Source organism: Candoia aspera, chromosome 2 (assembly GCF_035149785.1).
Source record: "Candoia aspera isolate rCanAsp1 chromosome 2, rCanAsp1.hap2, whole genome shotgun sequence".
NCBI classification, from domain to species: Eukaryota; Metazoa; Chordata; class Lepidosauria; order Squamata; family Boidae; genus Candoia; species Candoia aspera.
The window spans coordinates 246,499,099-246,524,273 of NC_086154.1; the positions used below are offsets into that span (position 1 = coordinate 246,499,099).

At 39.7% G+C, this 25,175-nt stretch overlaps 1 protein-coding gene across 1 annotated transcript in view; it reads left to right on the top strand.

Moving 5' to 3' along the window:
• The window catches only part of FYB1 (FYN binding protein 1), a gene marked incomplete at its 5' end in the record, with an annotated part of 70,414 nt that extends 47,134 nt beyond the window's left edge, over nt 1-23,280 (top strand). Inside the window, 4 exons of the mRNA XM_063295729.1 lie at nt 4,221-4,383; nt 16,684-16,717; nt 17,841-17,872; nt 18,013-23,280. Coding sequence (XP_063151799.1) covers nt 4,221-4,383; nt 16,684-16,717; nt 17,841-17,872; nt 18,013-18,035 — 252 coding nt within the window. The remainder of the gene's footprint in view (nt 1-4,220; nt 4,384-16,683; nt 16,718-17,840; nt 17,873-18,012) is intronic.
• Between the last annotated feature and the right edge of the window lie 1,895 nt (nt 23,281-25,175).

The following is a 25,175-nucleotide window of genomic DNA, read 5'->3' on the forward strand; positions in this document are numbered from 1 at the left end:
GACTTCAATCCCAGAATTCCCCATGCTGGCTAGGGAATTCTGGGAGTTGAAACCCACCCATCTTAAAGTTGCCAGGTTTGAAAAACACTGCTCTAGAACCAAAGGGCTGAAAACAAAGTATAAATAAATAATAAACAAACAAACCAATACATAAATAAACAAATGGTGGTTAGATCATTGCCTGCCATCTTAAAAATTAACAGCAAGAAACTGTACAAAGAAAGGGCATTCCAGTTAAAAAGTCCCAATCTGTCACTAGGAAATTCAGAAAAAGGGCCAGATCCAGCCGAAGCTATGGGTCAGTCTGATTATATAGCTATTTTGGCCATGATGGGCTAAGGGATAAATTTTAGGGTGAGATCATGCATGGTGTCATTTAAGCCTCTGTCATGTTTTACCCAAGGTTTCAGAGTCACAAACGCATTTGAATTCAATTCAGATGCTACCTTGGATCTCTTTATCTCAGATGCTGTAACCAGCAACAAATCTAAGGTAATAGATGCAATCTAAATGGGGCCCCAATGACATTCATTTTGAGTTCAACATATGGTATGCAAGAGAAGGGTTAAAAATGGCGCTATACACATTCTCACTATGATTTTTCTGTCAAAAAGTTGTACAAACATGGCCTGTATAATGCTATTTCCTATGTTCATACTAGATTTTTTCAAATGTAGCCCAGTTTAATAATTCATAGCTTCCTTCCATCCCATGAAAATGTTCTACATAGAGTTATGTGCATATTTTTTTCCCTATAATGGGATCCTGGGAGGTAAATTGGGAAAGACCAGAGGAGGATAATGATTAGATGACTCTCTTCATATTCAGAAGGGACAGAGCTGTATGTGTGGATGTGACAGAGGTAGGGGGTATTTTTAAACAGTAATATGTCTGCTTTAGGCCCATAGGTGTCTGCAGGAGGGGTCAAAAACTGCAAAATGGCTGGGCTTGCACTATAGTGTCATGCCTGCCATCTTGTAGATGTTGACCACCCATTCTCCCGCACCCCCAGACACTGCTGTTACAGCCATATGCTACATGTGCTTCCCTCAGAATAGCAGAAAATTATAGGAATAGACAGGAAATTTTCCTTCACAGTGGATTCTGGAAGCCACAAAAAAAAAAAAAAAAGGTTCAGACTGCAGGTGGCTTTGGGGCTACAGGTTACACACTTGGGGATCAGAATAACCTATTATTGGCTGTGTTTGCAGAATGCACTGGTTAGGTTCACACAATACGTATTGACCAGGTCTGTGAAAGATTTAGAAGCCACATATGCATAACAAGGGAACCTTTTAAAAAGTAGGGTTTTGTTTCTGTTTTGTAGGTTAGCATATTGTACAAATTAAATCCATTTACTTAGTTTATTTTTTATTTATTTATTTTTCATATTTCCCTACAGCCCATCTTGTATTATGATGATTCTGGGCGGTTTACAGACAATTAAAAATAAAAAATAACATGCAGTATAAATATAAATAAATATAAGTATAATATAAAAGTGCAAAATATAAAATATAAAATTCAAGATGGCAAGTAATGATCTTATTGTTGGCCCCATCAAGGTGCCAACTATCCCGATAATTGGCTATCCCCCCTCCCACCCCAAGCAAGGTGGCATAACCAGGTCTTAACCCCCTTTCGGAAGGCTGGGAGAGTAGGGGTCTGCCTTACCTCCGGGGATAACTTATTCCAAAGAGCGGGGGTCATGGCAGAGCAGGCCCTCCTCCTGGACCCTACCAATTGGCAAGCCCTCATGGACAGGGTCCGTAACGTACACCCTCTGCTTGACTGGGTGGGATGGGTCGATGTAGGGGGGGTGAGGCGGTCCCTCAGGTAACCTGGACCCATGCCATGTAGGGCTTTAAAGGTGATGACCAACACCTTGAATTGGACCTGGAAGAAACTGGCACCCAATGCAGCTCATGCAGCAATGGTGTTATATGTGCCCTCCTTGGGGTTCCTAAGACTGCTCACGCGGCTGATGGTTCAGTGTATTGTGTGAACCCAGAAAATACTTTCATTCTGTAACCAAGTTAAGCATATTGTGCAAACACTGTCAATGAAATAGAAACCAGGCAACCATATTTGTGTTGGGCAGGCCTAGCCCCTGTGCCTAATATGGCAGTGAGTATCTCATGTGAACCCAGAATATTGGGCCATTTGAGTAAACTGTGGTTAAATTAACCACTGGAAAGCATGTCATTGAAATAAATCCAAACGCATTTCCATTGAACTCAGTGGGATTTACTTTCTGACGGTCATATTTAAGTATAGTTAGACTGTTTAAATGTTAATTCATAAAAGCCAACCGAAAAGCCTTTCAAAAAGCCACCTTAGAAAATAATTACTCATCTTTCCTTCCCCTGGGAAAAATGTGAAAGTGGTCTATTTCCCCAATGCAAACACTGTTAGCAAAGCTTTTTATAGGTATGACTGCAAGGGGAAGTCATTCAGTCGTCTCAGGGGAGAGTTCAAGTCTTGTTCCAGAGAAAATGCAAATCTCTGAAGAGCATGATGCATGGTTTGGTTTGCATGTCTCTGTGAACCAAAAAAAAAAAAAGGGTGTAAGTTTGTAGGGTGCTACTGCACAATATGTTTCCTTGCTCATCTATCCAGTGCAGCTGCTCTTCTGAATGTGTAAAATCTACTACACATAGGACCAGACTCCATGGCTGATTAATAAAAGAAGTGCTCTGATAGATCAGACCAAAAGCTATCTAGTTTAGCTTCTCTCCCACTTCGGTGAAAAGAAATCTCTGAGAAGGCAGGATATGAGGGCATGAGGAACTTCCCAGTCATGACTTCAGCTGCATCTCATATTGGAGATAAAATATGATTATCCTGACTACTAGTTATGAATAGCCTTATTCTCCCAGTATCTGACTAATCCTCTTTTAAAGCCATCCCACATGGTGGATGTCATCATGTCATTGTGTATTTCATAGATCAATTATACTCATTACAAAGAAAAGTTTCCTTCTATCTATCCTGAATCTCCTTAATGATCCTAAAAGTTCATTCATGATCTCAGATTCCTCTTCTCACACCATGTATACTTCTATACTCTTCAGTTGATGGTCTTCTTTTATCACTTTTTTCCTAAGCTAAGAAACCCCCAATTTTGCAATGTTTCCTCACAGGGGAATTGTTCCAGAGTCCTTGTTGTGCCAACACTATCATATGCTTTTAGGTAGTGAAATGGTATGTGGGAAAGACCTTGTGAGACCGGGCAAAGAGAGACTGCCAAGGGAATGGTCAGATAAGAGACAGCATAGCCCATAACTGGAGAGTGGGTGGGGAACAAGGCTCAGAAGGGACCTCAGAGACGGTGGGTGGGGGGTGGGGAGGACTGTACTTTCAGACTTGCAAGATTCTGTCAATGTAGCTTTACCATAAAGTAGAATTAGCTCATCTGGTTGTGATTCCTATCTGGTTTACCCCGTGAGGCTGATAGGTAGAGTATACTGTATGGCAGTGTTTCTCAACCTTGGCAGCTTGAAGATATGTAGGCTTCAACTCCCGAATTCCCCAGTCAGCATGCTGGCTGGAGGATTCTGGGAGTTGAAGTCCACACATCTTCAAGTTGCCAAGGTTGAGAAACACTGATCTATGGTGTCTGGAACAGGATGGAGAAGTAAGAGGTGGGTCATTGACTCACTGAGATAGGTTCCTGATATAGTCCCTATCCAGTCCCTTGCCTGGATCATCAGGTGATAAGAATTGTTGAGAAAAGATCACTCACTATCTAACCAAATCATCTTGTACTGTATGCTTTGGGAGGGAAAGTCAAGAAGCAAAACGTGAATATCAGGTAATAGCCTAATCTTCCACAAGATTATATTTTATTCAACTGTACATAAAGCCACAAGATTTTGACCTGGCTTTACTCAGTCATTGCCCAGGGAGCATTTTGCAGTTAAAGTACAATAATTTGCAGTTCTAGGTATATAAACAGAAATTTGACTTTTGTTTTAATAGCTGTCATTCTATAGCAAAAAAGGGAGGGAGGGAGGGAGGGAGGGAGGGAGGGAAGGAAGGAAGGAAGGAAGGAAGGAAGGAAGGAAGGAAGGAAGGACAAATAAAAACCCAGTGGTAATTTTAAACACATGCACCCTAAAATGTCTTGCATGCAAGAATAAAGAAATTAAGAAGTGATTTAATTACAACTGATGCATTATTTTTGTACAAGTAACCTATCATTCATTTCATTTCTACAGTATGAAGGCGATATCCAAGTTCTGTATACTATCACCATATCTAGAGCACCATCCCCCAAGAAAAGAGGTTCCAAAGATTTGCAAGTCAAGCCAGGAGAACTGGTTGAGGTTATTAAAAATGTGGATGATACTAAAGTCCTCTGTAGGAATGAAGAAGGAAAATGTAAGTACTAAAACACAAGGAAAATCATCTCCCTTTTCTGTAATATAAGAAGAAGGTATGTAGAGCAGAATGGGCATTGAGGCCATCCAAATATTGTTGAAATCCAACTTCCATCAGCCCTAGTGCTTATGGCCAAGCATAAGAGATAATGGGGGTTATAATCCAATAACATTTAAAGGGCAATAAAAGTATAGAAGCTGTTTGTACATTCAAGATCACTGGGGGCTAGACAGGCATTACTAGCAGCAGCCCAAATATTTTCAGATTAATTTACAGAACATAATTATTCTGAGCTCTGCTGAATGTTTTTTATTCATTTTTAAAGTGTCCCTGCTAAGGTCCTATAGCTCTGCTTACATTGATGGTTAAAATAACCTGCAGCAAAAAAAACAACCCACTCCTTTTTAAAAGGAAAAAATGGTTTCAGAAACGCATCATGATTGTGGGGAAAGCAGGTGGCAGAGAATACTCATCTATAGCTGGAGGGCTGGGCTCATATATCACACTAAGCCACAGCTTGTTTAACCAGGACTTGTTAAACTCCAGATGGATAGTTTTATTTTAGGTTTATAAACTGCAGTGGCTACACTGATCCAGTGTGCAAAGCCAAGCCAAACACACCACATTATTTACTTAGCATGATTCATGAGCCTAGATGTTTATGCATTTCTTAGCCACAAATTTGGGGAATCATTAGGTGCCTGGAGGCCAGCACCAGCCTGAATATAATTCTGAATATTGTGCTAGCAGTAGTAGCTGCTTTGTGTTGGAAAAAGTAAATTTGTCGGTGTATATCTGTGAGTGTTCCTGTGAGCTGGAAGCCAGTTTATAAAAGAAAGTAGGTTTATATAAGGCACTGTTTCTCAACCTTGGCCACTTGAAGATGTGTGGACTTCAACTCCCAGAATTCCCCAGCCAGCAATTAAACACTGATTTAAGGCAATTGTCACAGTGTGACTGGTGGTACCTTTACAGCTGGGTGTGCATATGACTTTAGGCAAAACAATTGCTTCACAGAGACAGAAGCTTTTTAGTTTCTATTACAAGTAGATTTACAGGAATTGGGAAAAAACAGAACTGTTTACAGCAGCGTGTCCAAACTTCCCAGTACAAAGTCTCTTCCTAACCCCTGCCTTTCCAAAGGCTCTGACTTTCTCTACCTCTTTCCCAGAGCTATTTGCTAGTGACCACCCACTCCACTGCTTACTTACTATCTCCCCGCTTTCTCCTCCTCCCTCCTCTTCAGCTTTTCAGAGAGAGAGAGAGAGAGAGAGATGAGAAAAGGGAACAGGCTGATTTATTTTGTGTGTGCCTAAAGCCTTTATTTGTGATTTTTTGGACCCCAACAGCCTTCCCTCTACACTGATGTTGAGTGATGCACCTCCATCTGGGTCTTCTGCCCAGCTCTTCCCAATCTGGGGCTTCCTCAAGGTCTCCAGGTGTCCCTCTGCAGACAGCCACCTCCCTCTATCCCCATCCATCTTGGGTTTTGGGTGAAGCACATCTCTCTGTCTGGGTCTTCCCTTCTCTTCTCCCAGGGAAGCCTCCAGCCGACATCTTCACCCCTTTGAAATGGCAACTGCCCAGTCCAGTGGCCCAGAACACTCCCAGCCATGTCTCTCTCCAGCCAGCCACCCACTTCCCATATAGTCTCTCCAAAGACTCTCCATCTGTTCAAACAGCACAGGTTCAAACGTGGCAATGTGTTAACCTTGAGGAACAGGAGAAAGAGCCGCTATCAAGACAGTGGTCAGATAAAAGAAATCTGAGTTAGGCCAGAACTGTAACCTGAGTAAGCATCTCGGACAAGACCCTCCTGTTCTCATGAAGATAAAGGGAGGGAAGGGGGAAGCTCATTCAGACTTGCAAGGTTCTGTTACTGTAACCTTATAATAAGACTTAGCATGCATGACTTTGGTTTCCTAGTCTAGTCTACTCTGAAAGTCTGACAAAGGTTGGGTAAATCTTTCATAGGAATATTACATTCTAGCCTTTATCAGTTTGCTATCTTTCTGATAGCATGGCTCATTCATAACAGCTTTCCTTTCTACATCTTATCATCTTTATGATGCAGTGGGACTTCAACCCCTAGAATCTCTTTCCAGCATGGCATGAAATAAAGGAATTGTAGTCACAATATATTGGAAGGGTAGTAGGTTATGGAAGGGAAACTTTTCATACCACATCTAATGTGGGCAAAATATAATTTTGTTTGAATAATTCTTGGAATCCATTAAGGAGCCACTGGATCAGTGTTTCTCAACCTCAGGAACTTTAAGATGGGTGGACTTCAACTCCCAGAATTCCCCCAGCCAGCATGCTGACTGGGGGAATTCTGGGAGTTGAAGTCCACCCATCTTAAAATTCCTGAGGTTGAGAAACACTGCACTAGATGATGGTATTACGGCCAATTGCCTTTATTCAACATCCCGTTGAATGAATGGTAATTTTAGCTTGCTTTTCTGAAGGCACCTGGTTCTCATGAATAAGTCTGTTTGTTACCCATCTCTTTCCCCAGGGAGGTATTAAGGATTGGAATTATAGGAATGCAGACTGAGGCTTGTGTGACCTTTCACTTTATTTCTCTACAAAGCCCCAGGAACTGGCACTATTCCCTACAGCTCTGCTCTTCTGCCTTTCCCCTTTAAGTTCAAACCTCTTAACAGTACGGGATACTCCTAAATCAGAGTGAGATTACATTATTTGCCTTCTGGAACCCAGATATGTAGCCCATCATTACTGCAATCATAAATCATTAATGGAGCCTTCAAAGGATACCATTCATAAAATTATTTCAGTAACTATGATTGCATGCAATGTCTGAAAGCAGAACTTTGCAATATTTTTGGTTCTCAGGGAGATTTCCTTTGAATATTTTGTTCCATCACATGTGTCCATTGTGTTCTAGCCAATGTATTGTTACTTGATCTGTCACATTAGAGCACAGTCTGTGGCGCAGGGCTTGCATGAGTTGACCTGTTGTGTGAGCCATGTCAAGGGGCTCAGGTGTGGCATCCCTATGTCATCCCAGTTCTGTGCCCCACCACCTGTCACCTGCCTCTGTCTCTTCCTGCCACCTCCTTTGATGTGTGCTGTTCCCACCTGAAGAAGACTTAGACGAATTATGTTACAGAGAGTCATAGATGTGCTGTACCAGTGATGGTGAACCTTTTGGGCTCTGCATGTCAAAAATTCAGAAAATGAATAACTTGACTCTGCTGGAAGGTCACCCCCCACCACCTTGAACAAAAGAGGAACAATTCTTTACATATTCATTTATTTTGAAAAAAAATACAATCCAATTTTGGGTGGCCAAAAGCACAGAGATGGTTAGGGAAGATAGGTGGGTGGAAGGAGCTGCAGTTCCTTTTGTTCGTTCAGTTGCTTTGATAACTCAAACAGGGAGAATAGGTGTTGTTGGGTGTGGGTGAACGCTGGCATGTCACCCAAAACATTGTGGCGTGTCACCTTTGACGTGTGTCATATTTTCACCATCACTATGCTATACCAGTCAGAGGTATAAAAAAGGAGGCTTGGTGGGATGGCAAAGTTAAGGAGGCTAAGGATGGGGGAAAATACAAAGAAGAGAATAATTGCTGCAAAAAAAGTTGTTGTATGCTGTGGAGTGAGAAAAAGAGAGCTGTAGTGAATGTAGTCAAAGAGGGCAAGGGATGGTTAAGATTAAAAACAACAAAGAAATGCAGAGCAATTTTGGTGGAAAAAAATTGTTTTGGAAGTGAGTGAAAAGGGCTAAGGAAGGATTCACACCCTGGCAGAGTGAGTGGAATTTAAAATAAAAGTGGTAACAAAAAATGGGGGTGCAAACTGAGGTGAGGTAATATTTGGAAGAGTACCGGGGAGAGGGGTATGGGAATAACAGTAATATGTCAAAGAGTTGATTTAAAACAAATACTACAGTATAAACATGTCCAAGTAAAAACGGATGAAATGGAGTCATAAATGATCAGTGAAATCAAAAAAATGGTAAGGCTGATGTCGCAGGAGAAATGTCACAATATGGATGTGGTTTGCTTATGGGGTGGCTGTGTGATTTTTTTACTACTTCTGTGCCTGAAGAATTATTGTTCAAAGGGAAAAGTAGCAAGATCTGTCTGTCAAGAGTGTCTGGGAAGGTGTTTGGCAGAATACTGACTGAAAGGAGATGAGCAGTGCAAACGAACAGCACATGCCAGGCAATGGTTCTGCAGACCATATTTTTGCTTTTCAGTAAGTTATTGAGAAATATATTCATGCATTTTTTTAAAGGGGAAAACTGAATGAATGATTTGCAGGTTATACATATGTTGCAGAAAATCCGAGCAAGTAGATGAACGCTTATACCTTTGTAGACTGTTTACTAAAAATGGAGAAATAGATGCAAACGTTGTGGTCTATTGTGGGGAGTCAATGCTTGCCAAAAGAAGCAGCAGCAGCAGCAACAACAACAACAACCTTATGACTTTGTATAAGAGTGTGATTCTGTACACACTGTTATAAGGAAGTAACAGCTGGGTATCTCAGGAGAAACATAAAAGTAAGTTGAATGCAGTGGGAATGGTTTATTTTGTAGGTGTGTACAGGTAGTCCTTGCTTAACAACCACAGTTGGGACTGGAATTTTGGTTGCTAAGCAAAGCGGTCATTAAGCAAATCTGACCCAATTTTACAACCTTTTTTGCAGTGGTCATTAAGCAAATCACCGCAGGCCTTAAATGAACCACATGGTTGTTAAGTGAATCACTCAGTTCCCCATTGATTTTGCCTGCCAGAAGCTGGCCAGGAAGGTCAAAAATGGTGATCATGTGACCGTGGGATGCTGCAACGATCATAAATGCAAACCAGTTGCCAAGCGCCCAAATCATGATCATGTGACCATGGGGATGCTGCAACAGTTATAAGTGTGAGGACCAGTTGTAAGTTGGTTTTTTCTGTCGTAAGTCTGAACCATCACTAAATGAATGGTTAAGTGAGGACTACCTGTATGGTAAAACACCAAGTGGTAGGATCAAGAAAGAATGGGTGATGAATCAAAGTTGATCCACAATGTTTCAAGGGTAGATTCATCATAGATTTGCACAAAGGATGAGCAGCATCTGTAGCTAGTTGCAATGACTCCAAAATGACATGTGTGGTGATATCATCATACTGTCCTTACATACTTACATCCCAATATGTAACTCAGCTATGTAAGTTTTAGTATTTGTGTGATATTATGCACATGTTGTCATTGTCCCCAAAATAGAAGCTCATGCAAAAGGCATTATGCTACTCTTAGATTAATTTTATTCCTTTTTCTAATGATTTCCAACAGTGTCCTAATCCTGAACATTCTTGAGATGTGTGAATTTGGCAACAGTCCCATTGCTGGCTGGGGGCTTATGTGGGCTGAACTCCATACATCTAGAGAACACCAGGATTGGGGAAAGCTGAATTATGATGTGGGATTTATTGTTTTCATAGCAGCTGCACAGGTTGACATTTTCATCAGGCTATCCATCAAGATCTTTTCACTGATTACTCACAACCATTTCAAACCCCACCAGCGTATATATGAAATTAAGTTTCTTTTCTTCCCAATTGTTGCCACATCAATGATGTTCTAATTTATTATTCTAAGCTAAGAGCAGTTCACCTGCTAAAATGTCCACTTAAACAGAAGTCAATGTTTTGGAAAAGCATGGACATCTGTTGTATCAACCAGTTACATTAACCACTTTCTTTCCGGTTTTATTCTGTATTTCTGTAAGGAACAGCCACATCTAATTGTTATTGTGGGAGGAAGTATATTATGAAAGAAGGAGCCTGCAGGCAGTGGATGGTGGGGGGAGGAACCCCTACATTTACTGGTATTGTACCTGGTGCTGTGCTGACATAGAAGATGGCAGACTGTTGATGGCCCCAATTATCTCTCAAGCATAAGGAGATCATTGGCAGAGTGCTATGAGCCCTTCAAGGCAGGCCAGAGCAGGAAACACACTCCAAAAGAAATACTGGGATTCTTACTTTATTGGTATTCGTTATAGTAACAAAATTATAAATGCCTGATGTCTTCCATCCTCCTCTCTCATATAAAAGAAAATTAAGGCGGAACTAGTTTAAGGTTCTTTTTAATGTTCTCTTCTTTTCCTGGGCTTAAATCATATTTTGCCATAAAAACTGTTGTATTCCTTCTCCCAGATCATCTCTGTGATTCTCTACAAGTGCCATGTGGATGCCAAATTCTCCACTTCAGTAGTTAGTAGAGTGGCAATGACCATGACTGATAAAACCTTGGAAAAGGAAAAAAAAAAAATTGTACAGTTAAATGAGGTTGTTATCTACCAGTTGCTGCTGCTGCTGTTATTGCTGCTGCAGGGAATACTATTCTTGGTATGCAGTAGGAATGTGAAAATTTATTCAGTTATTCCATAGAAGTTATGAAAGATGGCAAGAATTATGCAGAACTGAATATCATAGGGAGAAAAACTGTCTTCTTAAGCTATACTCATATGTATAATTGTCTGTGTGTATATGTATGTTCACACGCATACGTATTTCTGAATTCCTTTTAAAAGTCAGCAAAGAGATTTCCCAAGGTAACAAGAATTACACCAAAAGAGAACAGACTCGAGTTGATATATACTTTCTCTGAAAAAAGTCTACAAACCCCAAAAATATTCATTAAACTTCTTTCAATAAATATTCAGTCTATAAATATTCTTACTGTACAATCCTATACATGTTTACTCAGAAGTAAGCCCCAGTGACTTGTGAATATTGGAGCAGTTACTTAAAAGGTAAAGATTCGCTGAAATTGAACTCAATTCCTGGTGACTGTGTGGACCCAGCCATTACATCATCTTTGATATGGAGTAACTTTATAAATCAAAATTATTTTTTTAAAAAATGGCTGTGCACACTTCAAAAATTATTTGGCTTTGGATCAAACCATATTTTGACATCTTGAAGTTTTTAAAAAAAACTGCTTTAAAATGCTGGTACCCTTGGCCATTCTAGCATGAGGATGATGTTTTCAAACTTGTCAACCTTAAGATGGGTGGACTTCAGCTCCCAGAATTCTGGCTGGGAAATTCTGGGTGTTGAAGTCCACCCGTTTTAAAGTTCACAGGTTTGAAAAACACTGCTATAGACGAATGCTTCCAAAGATACTTGGCTAGGAAAAGCTATTGCCTTTTCTTGGCTTCCAGGAATTGAATCAGCTGGATACAGACAGAAAACTGTATAAAATCCCTGAAGACATTCTTCTGATAATAAAACAGAATGGGCACTCTGCATAAAAAAACAAGAATGCCCCATCCTCTCTTACAAACTATGACCATCTGCCTTAGCTTCTAGCTGAAATGTCCTGTGCCGAACCAGTTCATTATTTCTCTTTGATTTTATCCCTGTTATGTCTACAGCACAGGGCAGCAGCTAGCCAACCTTGTCTAAACACAGAAAAAACAAGGAAAATCCTTATCAGTTTATTTGATGTATATTCCACCTCTATCTTGCACAATTCTAGGTGGCATTCCTAATGCTTCCTCCTCTTATTTTCCCCACATCAAACCCTGATCCTATGGCTGAAAGCTAGACTGTGAAAAAAATCCCCATTTTGTATTGTTGCCAAGAAAGCTACGTGGACAGATCTGCATAATCACCAGAAGCCAAGCTCAACTGAAGGGAGTCTTTAACTTATTCATGCTTTGCTTCTACCTGGACTAGACTTTGCAGTACAGTTAGTGTGTGGAGGTCTTTGAAGATGGTTCTGCAGTTGATTCAAAATGTAACAGGCCAGATATTGATGAAGTCTAAATCTCCAGAGTATATTACATTGATGCTGCAACATCTGCATGGGCTGCCTACTTGCTTCCAAGCCTTATTCATTAGTATTCATCTATAAGATTTTGAGCTATTGGAAGCACGTTTCTGATTCACTCAAGACACTTAGCCCAACAGTGGTTTGCTTGTTTGTGCTTACTGTATTGTGTAAAATCATTCACTGTAGCTTATTCAACAAACTGTAATTACATCAATCATGGCTTAGGGTGCTGTGAGAGCCATCTTAAAATATTACTTATGCCTGTACAACTAGCCACAGCACTGATATCAGCCACAGAGGTATTGTTTAGATGCCCTCCAGGAAGGAAGCTTACATCAGCAAGCGTGTGAGACAGGACATCTTCAGTGGTGGTCACATTTATGGGGCTCTCTCCTTCAAAGGATACATTCAGCTCCCTGTTAACTTTCAGGCAGGCCCTGATAACATATTTAATTTTGCAGCTTTTAGAAGGCATTTATTCTTAGTCGCCCAAGTTTTACATATTGGCCGACTGAAGTTGAACTATTTATTTCAGAGGACGGAATTGAGGCTAAAACAAGAGTTGCTTGCAAACCAGGGAGCTTCCACTTGCACCTGGAATCTCGTTCTTGCTCTGTTGTTGTCATCTTAACTCCAATATTCAGCTCCAACTATTGGTCAGGTTGTTGTCATGGACAGCTAGTGATGTGTTAGCAGCTGATCCTGAAAATAAATGTGTGCCCTCCTTTTATGAGTCAGTCATTCACAGAATGTGGTTCAATATCTTTATGTCATGAAGACACTTGGATTCTAAGATCAGTATGGCATGACGTAAGAGACGTTATTTGTGAAAACTTCAAATGACACACACATTCCAGTCAGCTTTTCTTTTGGATTATTAACAATATCAGAAATTCACTACTTTCCACTGCTTCCCAAACTTAGATTGTCTTGTGACACTTGCCTAACCCATTTTATTTTATTATCACTTAGATGTGTGTACATTCCAGTCAATTTTGTTGGATGTGTGGCATATGGTCTTGACAGAGAAACATTTTGTATGTATGGTTTTTTGACAGCAGGGAAAAGAAAAGATATAATGGTGAGAAGATTCTGTCAGGGACAGAATTATTCTGGAGATAGTGCTTATATAATATTTATATATAGAGAGAGATGAACAATAAAAGTTCTTGTTTCTGGCAGGTTAGCCAAGTCCAACAAACTAACATAACTTCTATATCAAAGTACAATCAATAAATTATCATTTGAGCTTCTTGTTTTGGGAAAGTAGATGTATTGTTGCAAAATGGGAAGGATAGAAGAGGGAGATATGTTTAGCACAGTTGAAATTAATTAGAAGACTCAGCACCATTTCCCATGGATCAAACATGTCATAACTTCTTATGAAACATCACAAATTAGCTACCTGTTTACTGCAAAAATATCAGGGCCATACCTAGCTGCTTTTTGAGACAGTCCACCCCTTCACCTTTCCCTTTGCCTTCTCTCTTCTCCCTTCCTCTCTCCTCTCCTCCCAGTAACGTAAAATTAGCTTATTTTGGGGGCTGAAAATGGATGATTTTCTCTAAAGCCTTTGCTTATGGCAAGGATTATTTTTAGATGAGAGAGGAAAGAAGATTAGAATACCCTAGATATGAGCTCATTTCCCCATGAGAGTCATAGTGAAATTGCAATCCTTCATTTAAGGGGAAGTCTTTCTGCCTTGAAATGAACAGGAACTCCGATTTCAAAAGCCAAGGAGGGAACTGTATCAAGCTTGGAATGTTTGCCTTGCAGTTTTTAAATCTAACTGCTAGGAAGGGAAGTGCTCTTAATTACTCTTGGGTTTTTTTCATATGAGAAACTGACTCGGTGAAGCTACATCAAATAAACACAATTGATTGGTTAATTATGTACCATTGAGTTGTTTCTGATTCCCAGTGGCCACATAGATAGCTTTTCTCCATGATGATCTGTCCCTAACCTGGTCCTTCAGCTCTTCCAGTGGTGTGCTCATTGCTACTTAACTGAGTCCAGCCACCTTGCTGTTGGTCATCCTCTTCTTCTCTTTCCTTCTACCTTTCCCAGCACTAAAGCCTTCTCCAGAGAGCTGGGTCTTCAGATAATGTACCTGAAGTATAATAATTTGAGCCTGGTCATTTGTGTCTTGAGTGAGAACTCTAGGTTGATTTGTTCAATGATCCATTTCTTTGTTTTCTTGGCTGTCCATAGTATTCTCGGAAATCTCTCCAACACTGAAGTTCAAAAGCATCAATACTCTTTCTATCCTACTTCTTCAAAGTCCACCCTTCGCTTCCATGGAGTGTCACAGGGAATAACATGGCTTGCACAATTCTGATCTTTGTAGGTATAGACACATCACAACATATGAATATCTTTTCCAAGGCCTTTATGGCTGCTCTACCAAGTACTAGTCTGCAGTGTATTTCTTGACTGCATGTTCCTTTACTGTTGATGGTTGATCCTAAAAGGCAGAAGCTATCTGGATAGAAAACAAGCCCAATACCATCTTTTTAAAAGCCAATTTGAAAGTTCTGGAGAAAATAGGCTGTTCCGGAGGTCTTTTAAAGAACATGAACAAGATTTTGTTGTTGTTTGCACTACAGTGCTGGCAAAGAGGTAGAATTTCATCTTCATGATGCAATCTTATTATCAGAAGGCAGTGCACTGGTGTATGTGCAGATTATGGATAAACACATATGTATATACCCCAATACACAGGCATTTCCACACCACAGTCGGCTTCCCCTCTGCAGGGTTTCTGCCACCATGTATTTTCCTTGCTGTTGTCTTGGGCTGAGAGGATTAGAAAGGGAGATGAAGGGGTGGGTGGGGAGGGGACTGTCAGCACACCCTGCCCTTCCTTCCTGGCTATAAGGCTTTCATCATAGAGGCAAAAAATCCCTGATAATTAGATGGATCAGCAGCACTGTCCTTTTGTCAGCTTCAAGAACAGGGACAGAAGGTGCTGTGATGCCTTGGCTTTGGTGGCTGGGGAGGGGGCGGAATCGCAGGTGCTGGGAAATGCGACAAGGCAAGAATTCATGCCCATGGGCCATCGTGTACCTTGCAGCTCCAGTGGAAGTGCTGCAAATGTGATCTCACAATGCGGTCCCTGTTTGACAGCGTCAGCCCTTCAAGGAAGTCCAGACAAGAAGAGCAAACCATGAGTACTAACACTAGCTTTATGGTAAAGTTACGGTAACAGAATCTCGCAAGTCTGAAAGTATTCCTCCCCTCCCCTCCTTTTACTCTCCAGAAAAGTGGAAGGGTCCCTTCTGAAACACTTCCCACACCCACTTTCCTTCTGTGGGCTGAGATACCTTGTGCATGATGTCTATGGCTATGGCTCTTCCTCCTGTCTCCCAAGGTCATTCCCACATACCATTATAGACAGCTAAGGCTTCATCTCCTGGCTGGGAGGTATCCTAGCAGGTCTTCCAAGGGGAAGGGAGTTGTGCCATGTGTTTAATTCCCAACCATAGGAATGACTATGCAGATAGCTACACAAAGGAAGGATAAGGAAGTTGTGGCAGGGAGGGGTGTGTGTGTTTGTTTTGCTGCAGGATCTCTGACAACCAGCTTGGGGTGGGGCAGTGATTTTCTTCTCAGAGTTCTGAGACTGGCAAAAATGGATGTTTGCAGGTTATCTTCAAACTGCTTTTGCAGAATTGGGAAACGGAAGCATTGGTGGAATTGAAGCATGCTTGGTAATTAGCAGGTTGTCTCTGCAATTTTAGTGGATCACTGAGTCTGGTTTCGGTCCAATGCAAAAATAGAGCAAGTGATGTGTCCTGATTACCAGGAAACACACTGAGGCGAGAACTTGGTCTCTAATATTTATTAGTAGTACTTAACAAGAATCCTAACAAACTGAGAAAGCGTGGGAAAACCCAGCCATATAAACCCCAAAGGTTAAGGCGGTCCCGATCTGTGTCTCTTTGAATGGCTGAACAGTTCCTCAGTGCTACGCATGCGCTTGACAGTCTGGGTGAGAGCCCCCTGCTCGCCATCCTTACTCATGACATGATGTGAGAAAAAGCTTTTTGTCTGATTTCTATACATGACTGTAAAGCAGATAAAAATAACGTTCTGTCGTGTATGAAATTAGCTGATTTTTATCCCATGGATGGACAACTTGGGCATCCTACAACATAGTAGGATTATTATTTATATTATTTATTATTTATTCATTTATATTATTTATTGTTGTAATTTTATATTGTGGATTTTATTATTGTTTTAATTGATTACTGTCAACCACCCAGAGTCCCCCAATGGGAGGAGATGGGCGGGGACAAATTAGATAGATAAATAAATAAATAAATAAATAAATAGTCTTCATTCCAGCAAAATGCCAATACATCTCACATGGTCAAGATGGAACTCAAAGATAAGAAACAGTGTTTTTGTATTAGAATTTTCTTCTGTCCAGATTCTCTTAGCTGAGATGTCAGCTTAAGTTGAAAATAACTATGTACATATGATTTAATTTTACAGATGGCTATGTCCAAAGAAGCTGCATAGCATGCGAGTAAGTGCAATAATTTCATAGTAAACCACCCCCCGCTCAAAGAATGGTCAAAGGATAATTTAAAAATGGTTTATATTTTGGGGGGTTTAGTAAAAAAAAAAGTTTTATATAAAAATGCTGACAAATAATTACTTTTAAAAACAACAGAGAAACAAAAGTGTTTCAAAGAATCTGAAGCCAAGTTTTTTTTCCCTGTTGACCTTTGATAAGGATAATTATTTTCCATCCTTAGTTTATAATTTAAAGATTGTTTAAAAAATAAGGTCTTGACTCTTGGACACTTCATGGAGGCATGTGTGGAATTTTTATAGCAGCAACCCAGAAGGGCTTTGCCACTATCTTCTCTAGAATGTTTTTCCAACTTTCCAGTACATTTTCCAGTCCTTTCTTGGTGGTCTCCTGTCCAAATGTAAATGAGTACTAACAACCTGCCATTGGAGGGAGAGGCTGGGTGTCTTCTGACATGCACCAAAAAAAGGACAGTTCCTTTGTCTCTGACAGATAATTCTAGGTTTTTAAATACACAGAGAGAGACACACATTTCTCCCTGGGCCCAGTCAGGAAAGTCTTTTTATGGAATCCCACATGTCAGTCTGTCTGTCTATCTACTTTGGTTTTGGGGCCACCCTACTCCTCAACAGCTCTGAATGGTTTACAGTTAAAAAGAAAAAAATATTTAAGAAACACACTGGACCAGAAGGCTAACTCAGTATCACAAAAAACCCCAAAACATAGGGGCTCCACTGCCATCCTATCCCAAGGCCTGGGGGAACATCCAGGTTTTTAATAGTTTTTGGAAAGTCAATTGGGTGAAAGCAATACAGGTATCTGGGAGGATGTCATTCCTGATAGATGACATTGTTTAATGAAAGGGACCCAGAGGGTGACCACTATATACAGTATATATGCAAATACTATATTTGGTAGCTTTGAAGGTCCCATGTTCAGCCACCTGGATCTGCAGGTAAGATGGGACAATCTGGGCTAAATCATGGAGAAGAATTGTCATAAGTATTAGTACTGAGCTAGATGGATCAATGGTGTGGCTCAATATAATGCTGCTTCTTGATTCCTAATGTCTATAAAAGTAACTAATTCATTTATTCTCTTTCTAAATTTACAGAGATGAAGAAATATATGATGATATTGCAGATGGTATGTTATATAAGTAAAATGGAATTCTAATGATTAAGAATGAAGCCAATTGAAATGTTTTTCTATTGGTTTGTTTTTAATTATAAGGATAGGAAGTTTTTATCCAAAACTGACTTTTCCATTTTTTCCCTCTTTCATAGACTGCTTATATGACAATGATTAGCTCCAGGCCTCATCTCAGCACAATCTTCACCTTCTCTGATTGGTGGATACAAGAGAGAAAGTCATTACTCACACTCAGGATTTATGTGTATGTACAAAAGATTTGGTTAAGCTATTCCACCAGTTTCTGGACTGTGAAGCGTGTTTTATCACAGAAGCATGATAACATTACACAAATATGCTCTTGACTGCAACCATCAGCCAAATCTTCAGATCAGGACGTCGTTAAATCATTGGGGGTAACGTGCCAGTTTTCTTTTGCAAATCCCCCAACACAATCCAGAATATTCTCTGTAGCATGCTAGAGATGAAATCAGCAACCCTTATTTGCACATATAATACCCCTTGTCGTATTCATATAATGGGCTGTGGGAATGTCCCAACATGCCCACAGACATGATCCCTCTACTTCATCTTTTGTATGTTATTTTTATCTCCCTGCAGTACACAGAATCATAGAGATGGAAGCAGCCATTTAGTCCAACTTGCTTCAACTCACTATAAAGTTTGTCCTACTATTCAGGCAGAATCTGCTTTCCTGTGACTCAGAAATAGGCAACCCATATCCTAGGGCTGTGCTTCTGAAATTCAGTCTGAAAATGGCTGGATTTCAGCAGCAGGATTTCAACTTGTTTTTCAGATTTGGGATGGTTTTAAGGATGGAAATGGAAAGGGTTTATCTCCAGGAGGACTCGTCTTCCCATCTCCACCCTTAAAATCCACCAAAAGCTGAAGAATCAGCCATGCCTCCTCTGGTGATGTCACATCACTGAATGGCCTCCTGTGGATCTTTGGAAAATTGAGGTGTGGCCATTCACCCTTCAAACATTGTTCATCTCTGTCTATAAGTTAAGGCTGTTATTCCATTGTTTGCTGGGATGGTAGAGAGCAGAAGTTCTTCAGCTGAGCATCCCTTCAAGTACTTGAAGAGTAGTATCATTTTCCCCCAGTCCTCTCACAGACTCTCAAAACTATGAAAGTCCCTTCAAAATGTTTGTTGTCCTTTTCTTCACCTATCTGGGTTTCTATCTTTCTTAAAAAGTGATTCTCAGAACTGGATAGAATGCACAAAGTTTGGTCTGACCAATGCCGAATATAATGAAACCACCAGTTCCTTCCTTTTGGACAGTCTAGTTCTACAGATGCAGCCTAACATTACATTAGATTATTTTTTATGTATTCTTAGAAAACCAATTATTCCCCATTCTATACTTATGCACTTGATATTTTTTCCCTAAGTAACGAGTTTTGTACTTATATCAATTAAATGTCCTTCTTTATTTTCAGTTTACATCCTGCCCTGAATTATAAAACAGGATACATTAATTAGCAATTTTGCTGTGTTATCTCACCAATACTGATAGTATAATAAATTTAGTTACAGATATCTGGTATAAGCTATGACTATACGTATCATACTGTCATTGAGCAAATGTCAGTAATTGTGTATTATGTATCATTCACATGGTGTATCTGAGGTAAGTAACATAATTTATGTAATTTGTCTTGTGCATTGTCATTTGTTGTGCTGTCGTTTGTGATATCATGTGACATCACTTGCCCTCCATGGATGTCTATGGCTTCACTTCAAATGCAGTCGTCATGATGATCCTGAGAAAAGATGTAGCTCCTTTAATGAGCTTCTGGCCAATCATGCATTCTTGCTCCTGTACTATCCCAAAGAGATTTTTGGAACTAAATCTTCATCATTGCACACATATACAGTACATACCTGGGTAGATTACTGATTTTCTAAAAATAAAAATAGTAATTAAATAATAATAATGATAATTAACTTCTATTAGATAAGGAAAATGTGAATGAAACAGCCTTGGCCATTTTTGTTTTGTATCTCTTGTCTGCAAGGGCATTGGATACATGCATGTTAATATGTAAAAAATAATAATCTGAGAAGTAATACAAGATCCATCTAGACACTTACCTGGTTCCACAGTTATCAAGCTAATGTCTATAGGAAGCATTCCAGCAGGATATCAGGGTCTTAGAAACCAGTTTATGTTCTTCAGGAATTAGTATGAAGAGGCAATCTGCCTCCAGCATAGGAGGTAGGCTCATCATGATTAGTTGTTAATGGTATTTTTAACTTCCACATTTTTTTCTAACTCTTTTTCAAAGCAAGTTCATGGTAATTACCCACATTTTTGTTTTGAAATGGTAATTACCCACATTTTTGTTTTTTAAAAAAGAGAATTGCTATCACAAAAAGTAATTAAAAATGTTTTTCTCTCTTCTGAATTTCCTGACTTTTCAGATATATTTGGGGTCCTTCTCTATCATGTCTACCTTTTTCTTCTCAACCCCAAATCCTCAAACATAATATTTTCTTGGGGGAAAAAAAGGTACTCTGACCCTTTGATCATTTTAGCTACCATTTTATGGGCCTTTTCCAGTTGTACAATAACATTTTAAAGTTGTAACCAGAGCTATGCACAGTGTTCTAACAGAGTGTCTCCTGAATTCAAGCCAGTCATAACTATTCCCCTACCCTCCCCCTGAAAACATTCAGCACCCTATTCCTGGAGCTGGTCTCTTCTTTTACGTCTAAAACATTTTTTAAAACTTACCTGCTCGATTGCCCCAGTCCAACTGCTACTGGGGAAAGCACCCAACCGCAAAATTGCCAGTGTTACTATCACTTTATCTTCACACCCCACAGGTGTGTCTTTAAATGTAATAGAGGAATGGCAGTAAAGCACCTGGGAAAACCTGGGAGAAGTTCAGTGCTTTCCTTTCTATTTTTTATAATCGACATTCCCTCACATAGCTGTCCATGATAGCAAATTATCAGAAAAATGGACATAAATACATGTACTGAAAAACATGGAGGGGGGATAGTGAAGCTGAGGCTCAAAGGTATTTGTAACTCTGCCACCAGACAGCTGAGAAAATGGGGTGCTTGTTGATATCCTTTGCCCCCTCCAATATAGGTAGTCCTCGCTTAAGAACCATTTGTTTAAAGATGGTAAGATGGTTTGGAGTTATGACAGGGCTAAAATAAGTTATTTACAACCTGTCCTTAAAGTTATGACTGTTGCACAACCTCTGCAGTCACATGGCCACGATTTGGGCACTTGGCAATCAGCTTGCATTTACAACCGTTTGGATTTTCTCATGGTCACGTGATTGTGATTTGCAACCTTCCCAGCTGGCTTCCAATCCTCAAAAATCAATTGAAAACAATTGATTCACTTTACAACTGTCACAATTCACGTTACAACCACATGATCTGCTTTACGGCCATGGTGACTTTCTTTACAACTGCTGCAAAAATGATCATAAAATCAGGTCAGGTAATGTGGTGCCTTGCTTAATGACCACATTGCTTAGCTATCAAAAATCAAGTCCCTATTGTGGTCATTAAGCGAGGACTACCTGTACTCTTGGTAAGCTGGAGGAAACAGGGTCAGCACTAATTGGCTGGTGGTGTTTCTATGTGTCCTCTATATTCTGAGGTCAAGAGAAGTGAAGATGGTTGCAGGTTGGATTCAAAGTGATTTCTGAGGACTCAGGGTTGGAAATAGTTGTAGCACAGAAGTGCCTTGTGCAAGCTTTTTTTTCCTTTCACAAAATCTTTCTCTCCTCCCCTTTCTCTCACACACAATTTACACACTTTCTACCTATTTTTCTAACAGAGACAGTGTAACAACCAGTCAGTAGTTTTTTAGATCCTTAGATCCCCTTTAAAAGATTGCCATAAATATGTACCACTTCCTAGACTTGTACACAAACACCAAATCTTGAATAAACATTGTTAGAATATTAAGAATGTCACCATTGAATTCTTAATGATCCATTAATGACCCTGTGATTTGTTTTTGCTTTGTAAATAAGAGCAAGAATTTTGCCTCTTGTCACTACACTTCACCTTGTTTTCTCACTCTCTTCCTAAAAACAGAAGTTCAGGCCCAACATCATCTGCAATGAAAAAATTAACTGAGCTTCTCTTCAACCTCGTTCTCTAATTTTCTCATCATCTAACAGTTTAACCGCTTTTCTCATACATTGCTTGCTGATCTACTCAAATCAAGGTCTTAGTATTATTGGCCACATGCTTCTTACCTCCTTTGGTTCCTCTTCATTTTCATTTGGACAAGACTTCTATTTTTTTTGAATGGGCAAAACAGAGACACATTTTCTGAGAGCAGAAAGGCTGCAGAATACAAGGACTGAAACCAACCAACCACATTCCAGATGCCCTGTCAAACCATTCCAGGAGGCCCTTGTTTCAGCACAAACAAAATGTGTAAGTTTTTGTTGTTCTGGGGTTTAAGCTGAAACAAAAGGGATCCCAGAGTACTTTTACGGAGTGAGTGGGACAAGACTGGCATGTGTCAGCCCCTCTTTCCCCTCAGCAGCTCCCAGAATGGCATACTGTAAAGAATGACATTGGCAAGGCAGAAACCAGCACAGAGAGAACCCTTGTGACGCCACTGAGCAGGTGCCTCCCAATCTCAGGGCCGTGAAGAAAACGGTATATGCAAATAATTACAGTATATGAAGACCTGCAATAACGTGCTCCTCCTCTTTCCATTTCATCTCCCTACCCAACCTCCCCAATTAAGAAAAACAGCAAGCACTTGGACAGGTTAGACACAGTACCGTGACTGGATGGCCTCTGTGTTTTAGAATGTAGAATAAAGTATTTCATCACATATTTCAGTCTTCTATCACAATACATGAACATAGTCCCAAGTCATGTTTCTTGTCTGATATCTTTTTGAAGATTAGATAAAAGTGGTTTCCACCTAATGATCCTCTGACAGTCACCCTACTAGAAGTGGCAAAGAATCCTCCTTAAATGGGGGGAAAAGACTGTTTTAATAGAAAAAATATGGAAGTGTGCGCATATACACGGACAGCCTGGCACAATGTTTAGAGAGAGCACTGATTACAGGAGAAATAAACCAGGGATATTAGGCTTCAGCTTGTGATCCACAACATTGTCACTCATAGGGCAACCCTACATAGCTGCAGTTCTAGCTAAGGAATCCTGACGCATAAATGACTCCAATCTGCAGAGTTGTTTCCTTACCATACAAATAGACATGTGAAAACCTTTAGCGTAACAGACAGAATATGACTTGCACAGAGAATTTATTTGGTAAAGTTATAATGGCAATTGCTTGGTAAAACTTGTTTCATTTTTTTTTTAAATGAACAATAGTTAATGTAATTTATGCATTGTTCAACGTTTTCTTTTGTGCTCAGATTTTAGCCTTGGAACTCCTGACTTAATTATAGTAGCATGTTGCTATGGCATCCAGAAGTTTTGGGTGTGGATATTATGTTTTTATTCTTTGTAGATTTTGTTCTTAAACTTGTTCTGATTTAGGAAAAAATAAATAAAAAATTCAAGTTTTCTAGATGGCAGTTTGCTACTTTTCATATTTATTTCAAATGCCCTCATATTTACTCTTAAACAGACATCCCAGCTATCAGGTGTCATAACCACTAAATAGTAATCAGCCTGATTTCCAGAATACAGGACATGATCAGCTTGAAGGCAGTCCAAAGAGGTGGGTGGAAGAAGTGGGAGAAGAATGTCTGGCGTGATTTTCAGGTGATGGGTATATTATCAGGAATGGGCACTTGTAAGAGAGATGTTGTGATGTTGTCAAATGTTGGATTCTTTTTTAGCTCAAAATGATAAAACTTGGTAAGTCATAATGTTTGCATAGCAAACAGTATAATATTTCCTTCCATGGAGTTTGATGACTGTCTGGTTTGGTCACAATAGAACCTGTTTTCGGTGTCTCTTCCTTTCAAGATTCATGAGCCACACTTTATAGAATACCTTCCCCCTGAAGGTATGGATAGCCCTGACCTTGCTATCATTCTGTAAGCAGATCAAAACAATTTTAATCCAGCATGCATTCAGCCCTTAGATTATTTCACTTTTTATAATTTTAATTTTGTATAATGGGTCGTGCTGTTGTTCTGTCTTGCTGTTCTGACTTTGTACCACACTCAGAGTCTTCAACATTGGGGCAGGCTGTGAATATTGGAGAACAAATAAATGGTAATAAGAGCCAACTTGGCTGCAAGTTGTGCTAATCAATTCATGCATTCAACAGGGTTAACATAGTCTGCTAACTCAATATGATTTCTCTGTTTGCTTAACAAGGTGTACATTGTGTACAAACTAAGCCACTATGGCTTAATTAACCATAACTTTAAAAATTCTGGCTTAATATATAACACCACCACTCACATTCCTCTCCCTCCCCAACTCTCTCCACACAAACACACAGAAACACCCATTTTAGTGCCTTGACTCTGGATATTACCAAAAAAATGTTCATTATTGTAGTCAAGGCAAAACTATACAGAGTGTAAACAGGAAGCATTTGACATTTTTCAAAGAAAAACCAGTCATTTTTCAGAGTAAAACCACAGTCTTGGAAGCGAGAAACTTTGCATGTAAAAGTATGAACTGAACTTAGTTTTTGTTTTTTAAAAATACCACTTTCATAGCATGTAAGAGATACTACACTTTATGCTGCTGTTAAAATATAATTTTAAGAAATACTGTTAAACCCAATCCCATTTTTTTCATGGCTTAAGCTGTAATATTCATATAGTTCTATGTAGATGGATCCCAGTCCTATCCAGCAGATAGCATGGATCCAACTTCAGAGAGTGGGGCTTATCCTTCAAAATGAAATGTCTTGAGGACATCTTCTTTAAAAAAAATCCAGAAACTACCAATGTAACTAGTTCTGTAGGAAGGTTTTTTTTTTCCAACTAACTTCAGATTATGAGGTTCGGAGGAGTGGGGTGGGGGACATAGATGAATAGACATTTTTGCAGATCCAGTGAGTTTCAGGTCTGTTATGGTGCTCATCCCTTTGTAAAGTAATTGTACAAAATATGAAGGGACATCACAGTGCTATCTTCTTATGGTTTACAGTAATTCCTATAAAACAAAATCTTTCTTTGGATAAACAGTTAAAATAGTTATATTTACAGGGAAGATAAGGTATTTAATACAAATTGAAATCCTATGTGTTTAAATTGCACAGTGGATTTTACTTCTGAGCAGGCATTACAGGACTAAGAACTATGTAGGCTCAGGTCTAATTAATACTCAGATGTGAGAGCCCCAGGCAGTGCCACAGCT